This window comes from Nicotiana tabacum, chromosome 8 (genome assembly GCF_000715075.1).
Source record: "Nicotiana tabacum cultivar K326 chromosome 8, ASM71507v2, whole genome shotgun sequence".
Classification (NCBI taxonomy): domain Eukaryota; kingdom Viridiplantae; phylum Streptophyta; class Magnoliopsida; order Solanales; family Solanaceae; genus Nicotiana; species Nicotiana tabacum.
The window spans coordinates 70,276,269-70,286,223 of NC_134087.1; the positions used below are offsets into that span (position 1 = coordinate 70,276,269).

General features: G+C 35.0%; 1 protein-coding gene across 1 annotated transcript; it reads left to right on the forward strand.

Moving 5' to 3' along the window:
- Nucleotides 1–4,113: 4,113 nt before the first annotated feature.
- LOC107790374 (ethylene receptor 2) lies at nt 4,114–8,349 on the forward strand. Its single transcript, XM_016612296.2, has 3 exons — nt 4,114–4,649; nt 5,171–7,014; nt 7,326–8,349. Exons 2-3 carry the CDS (start codon nt 5,266–5,268, stop codon nt 7,863–7,865), a joined length of 2,289 nt encoding a protein of 762 aa, XP_016467782.1. The 5' UTR covers nt 4,114–4,649; nt 5,171–5,265; the 3' UTR covers nt 7,866–8,349.
- Nucleotides 8,350–9,955: the final 1,606 nt, after the last annotated feature.

Consider the following 9,955-nt stretch of genomic DNA (forward strand, 5'->3'; position numbering starts at 1 on the left):
CGTTATGTTTGTAGAATCATTAGTGGTATTGACTCTTACCAATTATTATTTTTTCTGTTTCTCACTCATTTATATTCTTAAATATTTTCTTAGTTGTTGTTTAATAATTGAGTATTTTTTAATATTACACGAAACATTAATTAAAAAAATATTATTTGAGTAGGAAAACATGGGGGTATTTTTTTCTCAATTTCAACTCTTTATGCAATCTATTTAATATTATTTTTGTTTTTTCTTAGTATTGGACATTATGGAGTGGTATTGTATTGCCAAATATGGAGGATTCTTATGAAATTAATTTTATTAAATATTCCTACATATTTTTAATAAGAATTTAATAGATAAAATTTTATTGATTTTAAAATTTTAAATATTAAAAATTAGCATAGAATGTGTTGTAGTCCAAAAAAAAGAGGTTACCGCGGTTATGTCCTTTCCTTGTGAATTCTTTTGCTTAATATTTAAGGCTATTTTGGTATAGTAATATTGTATTTATACTTTAATAATAATAGTCTCTTCTTTTTCTAACTAGACTTGGACAATATATTACATTCTCAAATTAAATTAGTAATATGACATTTTTAAGAAGTATATCCTATAAGTAATAATTACATGACTAAAGATATTACTTGTTCAATTTTATATGAATTAGACAGCCCGAAAATAATTATACTAATAGGATTCCTAAAGGTAATCATGTAGGATTCCTAACGTGTAGTATTATGTCCTAAAACTAATAGGATTATAATTCTAATATCAAGAATTCCGGTTATGTCCTTTTATTATGAGTTATTATGCTTAATATTATAAGGTTATTTTTGCAAACCGACATTGTATTCATGCTTTTATAATAATATAGATATAGATATAAATAAATAGATAATATGAATATTTTCTATATTTGACCAATTTTTAAATACTTCATTATTCAACCTATTTTTTAGTGGATAATATGAATAATTAACTGTTATTTTATCCATTTTGCCAACACTAAGTCATATAAATTTTTCGGGCGAGAGTTTCCATATATGTTTCTGCCTTCAGTAGAGAATTAAATTAAAAAAATTCTTGGATTTTTCAAGGTAGGGGCATATCTGACATTTTACTAACTCACTTTGCCAGAAAATGCTTGGCATAAAAGGTTTAGGGAGTAGATTAGTACACAATAAAGCTCCATGATGTAAATTGTTCAAACACCAAACCTTTGGGGTCCGAAATTCCCTCATAAAGAGGAAAAGGAAGAAAAAGGATAGAGTATTTCATTTATGGAAAAGGGCCAAAAATGTCCTTGAACTATTTGAAATAACTCAAAAATATTCTCCCTTTGTTTTCGGTGCCAAAAATATCCCTGCCGTTTATGTTTTGGACCACAAATGCCCCTAAACAGTTAGTCTTGCTATTGAAGCCGACATGACAGTCCAACTAAGTTAGATTTGCTTACATGGTCATCCACCTAATCTAGCATGGCAAAACTATTTTTTCGGAAAAACTATTTTTCCGGAAATTTTTATTAAAATACAAAATCAACATTTATTCCGAAAAAAGTAAAAAATATTCAGAAAAATTATTTATTTCGGATTTTTTTTATTAAAATACAAAATCAACACTTATTCCGAAAATAGTAAAAAAATTCTGAAAAAATTATTCTTGATTGGGCTTTATGATTTGATTTAAAAACTCAATTGTTTTCTTTTGTGAATTTATGATTAGTTTTATCTAAATTTTTAGATACTTATCAGTTATAGCTTCACAAAAGGCACACCTCTACTGTAAGTATCAATTGGTTCATCTGAAGTTCTTATAATTTTTGGAGTTTTGAAATTTTCAAAAATTCCGAAAATTAACTTTAAGTGAAATTTAAATTTTCACGGTCGAACACTTATTTCAAAAAAAGTAAAAGAATTTCGGAAAAATATATTAAAGCACGCCCCAAAATAATTTATTTTGTATATTATATATAATATTTTAATAAATAAATAATTTTCCGAAATTCTTTTACTATTTTTGGAATAAGTGTTCATTTTTTATTTTAATAAAAAAATTCCAAAATAAATCATTTTTCCGAATATTTTTTACTTTTTTGGGAATAAATTTTAATTTTGTATTTTAATAAAAAAATTCGGAAAAATAATTTTGCCATGCTGGATTGCTTAGGTGGATGGCCATGTAACCTAGTTGGACTGTCATGTTAGCTTCAATGGCAAGACTAACGGTTTAGGGGCATTTGTGGTCCAAAACATAGACGGCAGAGATATTTTTGGCACCAAAAACAAACGAAGGATATTTTTGAGCTATTTCGAATAGTTCAACGACATTTTTGGCCCTTTTCCGTTTCATTTAAAATCAAACCAAGAAGATATTTATTTGGAGACACTATTTTCTGTTGGACTTTGTTTTGTCAAAGTATTTGAGCGGAATTGGAAAAATGTCACGTTTTATTCCTAAAGATAAAGATGTGATTGTAAAAAGATAAGGACATTATCTTAAAAACATGTTTGATGACTTCCATTTGAACTGCATCTTTTATTAAATGGAAACAACAAAAGGGAAAGGACAGAATCTTATTGAATTGTGGTAATGGATCGCAATGAGCAGAACTAGAGTTAAAGAACAGTGTTTACAACTGTATATTACTCCCTCAATTAAATTTTATGTGACATTATTTCTATTAATTTATTTTTATATTTAAAAATAATTTACTTTTAAATATTTTATATTATTCTTCATAATATAATTTATAAACATACAATTATCATCGTATGTTTAAACCACAAATTTTTTTAAAAAAATAATTTCTTAGATTTGTTTGGCTTACCTTATTAAAAGTAGCTGAAAGTAAGTATGTTCAAACTAAATCAAAAATCGAATCAAATAAAAAAAACCCGAATAAAATTGGTAAAAAATCAAATATATTTAATTTGATTTAATATTGAGCCGGAAAAAACTGTCGCGTAATATCAACAAGATAAAGAATAAGCACAAGCACAAGCACAAACTAAGCATGCACAATATTTTTCTCTCGTCCTTTTGTAAACTCATGTAATTTATAAAAATAAAATTAACTAATCACGTGATGCTTTAGAGTTGTGAAAGTAAAGAAGAACGTTCTCTTTAGAATGAATCGATAAATATATGCTAACTACTACTATAAAGAGAAAGAGTGCGTTCAAATATAACTATGATTTCAAAAAGTAAAACTGATCTCTCCATCTTGAATATAATTTGGATTCTTAGACATTTCTTTCTTTATTTTATTCCCAACTAGAATTTGACCCCTCTAACTTGTGACAACCACGCGCAATTGTCTCACGATTCTCCCACAGTAAATATGGGTCACTGATCATGTGCATCACATTTTTTGTTTTGAATTTTAAATTTAATTCTTTTAGCATACACTGCAACATCGAACTAAAGTATTTTCTTCAACGGTTAAAATGAAAATGAAAAACGAAGAAGAAACAATTCAAATCAAGTGAAAAAATTAACTAGAATATAATTAGACAACTTATACGTAATTTTATATAACTAGCTCGGGCTCGATTAAACCAGTTAATGGTTATATATCACTAATAATTATTTGGATTTGGGTTTACTCATGTACTTCTTTTCACTAAGAGTATTATAATCTTGTTAGAGATTATATTTCACTAAAAATTATATATATAAAAATTGAAATGGTAGAAAACTTATTTTAATAGGTCCCTTCTCAATTAAAGTGTTTATATGAAATATTTTGACCCATCTTAGCTTTGCCCGTTTTCCATGGGGCTGTGTACGTCCGGCCAACCAGTAGGTTTGCGATGCTTTTCCGTATGAATATCATTCACGCTCCTCCGCTAGCGCGTTTAATCTACTCCATTGGCACGTGGGCTATTACATTCCTCTCTAGAGAAAGATACAGAGAAGAGAGAGAGTGTGTGTAATAGATTTTGAAAAATAAAATAATGGAGTCTAATATTAGATCCATTGTGGAAAAGGACTACTTTATTGGGCAAAAGTGCGTCTAAGTTCTCTTCATGTAAGGACTGTGGGCCCCACTCTACTCCACCCCCCCTCCTTTTAGATTCTCCTCCTCACTTTGCTTCCATTTTCTTCTCCCCTACAGTCCTACTCAACAAACAACGGCGCCAAAATACCTCTTACTTCTCTCTCTCCTCTCTCTATACATATAGTGCTTGCAATGTCACTCTCTTTCTCTCTACAATTTATAGAAGTTTCATTTGCTTAAACAAAAGTGTACGTAGCTAGTACGAATAAAAATTCTTCAAGGAAAGTGCTGAAGCGAAAATCCAGTTTTGCCCCTTCATCACTGCCAGTTTTATGGTGGTGCCAGCGACGGAGTTCTGAATTTGGAGCCCGGAACAGTTAAATGGGTTGTAATGTGGTACCCGTTTACCATAATTGGGTTATGGTAAAGTTATGAGTAGATATGGTGTATTTGGACCATTGAGTTGTTGAGGATACCAGTGCAGGCTTGGGGGAAGCATTGGTATTGATGGAGTTTCGGATAAGAAGAAGATGATACCCCCTAAATTTGCGTATTTATTTTTATTGGGGGTCTGCATGTGGGTGAACCATAAGATCTCTTTATTGGATTGGCTTGCTCTGGATTTTGCTCTATAATAAACATGTGTTTGTTTTTATTCCAGGTAAATTTTTATTTATTTTTATTTTTTACGTTTTCAAGTTTTACTTGAATTTTATGCTTATTTAATTATTGTTCCTTTTAGTAATCTCTTACTTGTTCTGGTGGACTTATGAGTCTGAATCTGTATTTGCGATTGATATAATAGTAATTCTGAAGTAACAATTTTGCGATCAATATAATATCTAGTATCGTGGAATAGTCGAGTTGCGCACAAGCAGCACGTGTCATTAAAAAATTACTACACTAGTTATGTTGAAGTAACAATTATGCAAGAAAATTTCCTTTTTAAATTGTAGGGCTAGTTTGTCTTTGAGTCTGTGCTGTTTGGAAATTAAGCAACATATGTTATTGCAAGTGGGTGTTGGTGCATGCACTTGAATCTATCTCTGGAATTTTATATTGATGCCATGCCGCTTCGTTTTCCTTTGCTCTAGAAAAGGTGTTTTCATGTTCCTGGTCACATTGTTGAACTGGAAATGAACATAACAAGTTGTTTCATGCATATGTGGTTGGATTTGTCAGGTCTATAATTGCAGATGAAGCTGGCATCGCTGCTGAAGTAGAAGATATATAGTCTATCCAGTAAATGAGCTGAAGACTTGGTCAAATTGGATGCAATGTTAAGGACATTAGCATCAGCTTTGTTAATTTTGTCATTCCTTGTTTCCTTATCGGCTGCTGATAATGGTTTCCCTCGTTGTAACTGTGATGATGAAGGATTTTGGAGCATTGAGCGTATCTTAGAGTGCCAAAGAATCAGTGATTTATTTATTGCGATAGCCTATTTTTCTATCCCAATTGAGCTCCTTTACTTCGTAAGCTGTTCTAACTTTCCATTCAAATGGGTGCTCTTCCAATTTATTGCATTCATTGTTCTGTGTGGGATGACTCATTTGCTCAATTTCTGGACTTACTATGGCCAACACCCATTTCAGCTTATGCTTGCTCTAACCATTTTTAAAGTCCTCACTGCACTCGTATCCTTTGCCACTGCTATAACCCTTATCACCCTCTTTCCTATGCTGCTCAAAATCAAAGTGAGGGAGTTTATGTTAAAGAAGAAGACTTGGGATCTTGGTCGAGAGGTTGGATTAATAAAGCAGCAAAAGGAAGCTGGATGGCATGTCCGGATGCTTACGCAGGAGATTCGAAAGTCACTTGATCGTCATACAATACTATATACAACTCTGGTGGAGTTAGCGAAGACACTGGATTTGCATAATTGTGCTATTTGGAAGCCCAATGAGAATAAAACTGAGATGAACCTGATTCATGAGCTGAAAGGAAGAAGCTTTTCTAATATGTATAATATGCCTATTCCGACAAGTGATCCAGATGTAAGGGAGATTAAGGGGAGTGATGGAGTAAAGTTACTTGATGCCGACTCCCCACTTGCTGCTGCGAGTAGTGGAGGGAGTAGTGAACCAGGAGCTGTGGCTGCTGTTAGGATGCCGATGCTGAAGGTGTCGAACTTCAAAGGTGGAACTCCTGAACTTGTCCCAGAATGCTATGCCATACTGGTGTTGGTTCTTCCTAGTGAACAAGGTAGATCTTGGAGCAACCAGGAAATTGAGATAGTCAGGGTCGTGGCTAATCAGGTTGCTGTGGCTCTGTCCCATGCTGCAGTTCTTGAAGAGTCTCAGCATATGAGAGAAACATTGGAGGAGCAAAATCGAGCTCTGCAACAAGCAAAGCAGGATGCACTTAGGGCGAGTCAAGCAAGGAATGCATTTCAGATGGTTATGAGCCATGGTCTGAGAAGACCCATGCACTCAATATTGGGTCTTCTCTCCTTGATGCAAGATGATAACTTGGGTAATGAGCAGCGGCTTCTTGTGGATGCAATGACTAAAACCAGCAATGTTGTGTCAACCCTTATAAATGATGTGATGGATACTTCGACAAAGGACAATAGTAGATTCCCTCTGGAGATGAGGCATTTTCAGCTACATTCCATGATAAAAGAAGCTGCTTGTCTTGCCAAGTGTTTGTGTGCTCATAGGGGTTACAATATTTCCATCGAGGTTGACAAATCTTTGCCAAATCATGTCATGGGCGATGAAAGAAGAGTTTTTCAAGTTATTCTTCATATGGTTGGGAATCTTTTGAAGGACCCCAATGGAGGTTATCTTACATTTAGAGTTCTCCCAGAAAGTGCAAGAAGGGAAGGCATCGACGGAGCTTGGAAGACAAGGAGGTCACACTCATCTCTTGAAAATGTCTATATCAGGTTTGAAGTTGGATCAAGCAATAATCATTCTCATCCAGAGGGCATAGCATCCACATTGCCACAATGTTGTGAAACACGCCGCAGTAGGGAAGTGGAGGAAAGGTTGAGCTTCACTGTGTGCAGAAAGCTGGTTCAGGTACTCTATTGCTAAATAGCAACATCTGTATATGTGTCATATAACTGGAATTTATGCACCCAACTCATTTGGTTTTAAGCTCTTTCTTCTGTGGTAACATTAGACATTCAACTATGAGAAGCAAGTAAAGTTGTCATTTCTAGGGAAAAATGACATTGGTGCAGGCTCATTTAAAATTTTTCGAGTTGGATGAGACCTTTTGCATCAAATTATGTATTTTCTTTCCCTTTCATAACAATTTCGAGTGCATATATGTGCAGTTAATTTGGGGTTGAACTAACATCCCTCTGATGTGTGAAAATAATGCGCAGTTGATGCAAGGAGACATCTGGGTAGTCCCAAATCCAGAAGGTTTTGATCAAAGCATGACCGTCATTCTTGGGTTTCAACTGCGGCCATCAATTGCCATAGGCATTCCTGAATATGGAGAATCTTCTGATCACTCGCATCCACACTCACTCCTCCAGGGGGTTAATGTTCTCTTAGCAGATTATGATGATGTGAATAGAGCTGTAACAAGGAAGCTACTTGAAAAATTAGGATGCGTTGTTTCTGCAGTTTCATCGGGACACGACTGTCTTGGTGCTCTGGCCCCTGCTGTATCTTCATTCCAAATTGTCCTTTTGGATCTTCACCTGCCTGATTTAGACGGCTTTGAAGTAACCATGAGAATTCGGAAGTTTCGTAGCCGCAGCTGGCCGTTGATCGTTGGTTTTGCATCTGCTGATGAAGATGTTAGTGGAAGATGCCTGCAGATTGGAATGAATGGAATTATTCGTAAACCGGTGCTACTGCCTGAAATTGCTGATGAGCTTCAAAGGGTCCTACAGGCAAGCAGAATCATGCGATGATGTTAAAACTGCCTTTGTAGTGGAGCATAATAAGGCATGGCTTCATTCAACAACCTAATGCTAAGCAAACGAACGAAATTTCTCAGGACATAACTGCTGTTCACCCCTGAAGATTCCAGCAGACAGATGTTACATACAAACACTGAAATCAAATTGGTATAGAAAATATATCTTCTTTTTTCTTTACATAATCTTTAAGCTATACAGGATTTGACCGCCAGGTGTGCCCTTTCAACATTTTATTGAGCTTAACAACTGATCTGAATTTATCTAAGCTGTCCCTAAAACTGAAGTAGTTACGAAATGACTTGAGAATAGCTCCATTTCTAAGCTATAGTGCACTAGATTCATGCAGTAAGATTTGCTTTAGCAGAAAATCTGTTGCCAATTGAAAATTTTGGGTGAAGAATGCTCAAAAGGCTGATTTGAAATGTTTACTTGTATGATATGCATTTACGAATATACCAAAATACTTCATAGATGAGACTATACATACTTTTGGGACTTTAATGAAGCAGGTTGTTGCACTTTTGCTTATGTCCCTTTCTGGTTATGGACATTTATTTTCATAACCTCGCAAAATATTATCAGCTTTGTTTTTGGCAACGTTATATCCTAGTTGATTTGAAGAAAATGAATGCTCCATTGATTGAAAGAAATTGTGTTCACAAAATGTAAAGTTGACAATAATTTGATGATGAACCCCCATCTGTTTGTCTCCAACTTGGATCTGGATACTCATACTGTGGTGATTTCCATGTAGGATTTGATTTTGATCTTTATGTATACGTTAGGTGGTTAGGAGTCCCTTGCTTTCAGGTCATTATGTTATTACATTACAATGGAAGAATTGGGCAACTCCAGTCAAGCTCATTGGAAAAGCTATTCTAGATGAGAGTGCCTAAATTTGGTTCCAAGAGTGTCTCCTTGGACATACCGAAACACCATAACAAACGTTGCTCTGTTAGAATCGCTACTGTCTTGTTAGAAGAGAAAAATAAAAGGTCACCGGGTTCATCTGAACTCATTACTGAACTCATTACTTTCAATGCGGAGTATAAATTTATGTATAAATAAAGGCACTAGACAAGGTTCTATGACCCACCTGATAGGAACTTGGTTCAGGCATGTGGACTGCATGTTTTATCTTGGATTAAAATTTTATTATGCTGTATTGGTTTTATGTTGTGCTTGATCCTTTTGCATATATGGCTATTTTTCAACTTCATTATCCAAGGCATGGGCATTTGCATGTGTGTTGGTGAGGAAGGCCATCAGAAGTGGGAGGGATATGGAAGAATAAATTAAATAGGTCAAAGATGCCTTCATGTTATTGTTTTTCTGAACTTAGTGACAAAATTAGGCATCATGCATGAACTTGAGTACGTACATGCACTCTATTTTTTGGCCATTATGTGTCTATACACAGTCCTATATGAGCTTCCCCAAGTCCCAACCCACCCCCCTCAAATCCTTCTTATCTCCACTAGCATACCTATGACATTTCCCTTGTATATTTAAAAAGCTTTAACTCCTCATATAGAATAGACATACACTTCTAGAATATCAGACCTTGGGGAGATCGGCGCTATGATCAACAACAACAATTACCCAGTATAATCTCACATAGTGGGATCTGGGGAGGGTAATGTATATGCAGACCTTACCCTTGCCCCGATAGGGCAGAGAGGCTGTTTCCGATAGACCCCCGGCTCAGAAAGACGGAAATAAAAAAAACAAGAAAAGAGAATTCATTAGTAACTCCAGTGGAAACAGTAATAGTAACAGAAGCATAAAAACCAAAAGATGAATGACATGCAATAACAGTAACCAGAGTCTAAGGCCCGCGGCTAAGATAAACAGCAAGAATAATGTGTGTTCAACATAAACTGCAAGCCATCTAAGATCAACCCTAATCCAACCCTGCCTCACCCCCGATATGAAGTAAGGAGAGCTCAACTACCCCTATTCTACAACCCTAATGCTTGATCTCCAGGCCTTCCTATCAAGGGCCATGTCCTCGGAAATCTGCGGTCGTACCATGTTCTGGCTGATCACCTCTCCCCAATACTTCTTAGGTCTCCCTCTAC

Bases quoted from the DNA above. Each gene is read 5' to 3' on its own strand.
- LOC107790374 (XM_016612296.2), top strand. From the start codon at position 5,266: ATGTTAAGGACATTAGCATCAGCTTTGTTAATTTTGTCATTCCTTGTT. The intron at 7,015-7,325 runs GTACTCTATTGC...AATAATGCGCAG, and splicing joins TGTGCAGAAAGCTGGTTCAG to TTGATGCAAGGAGACATCTG.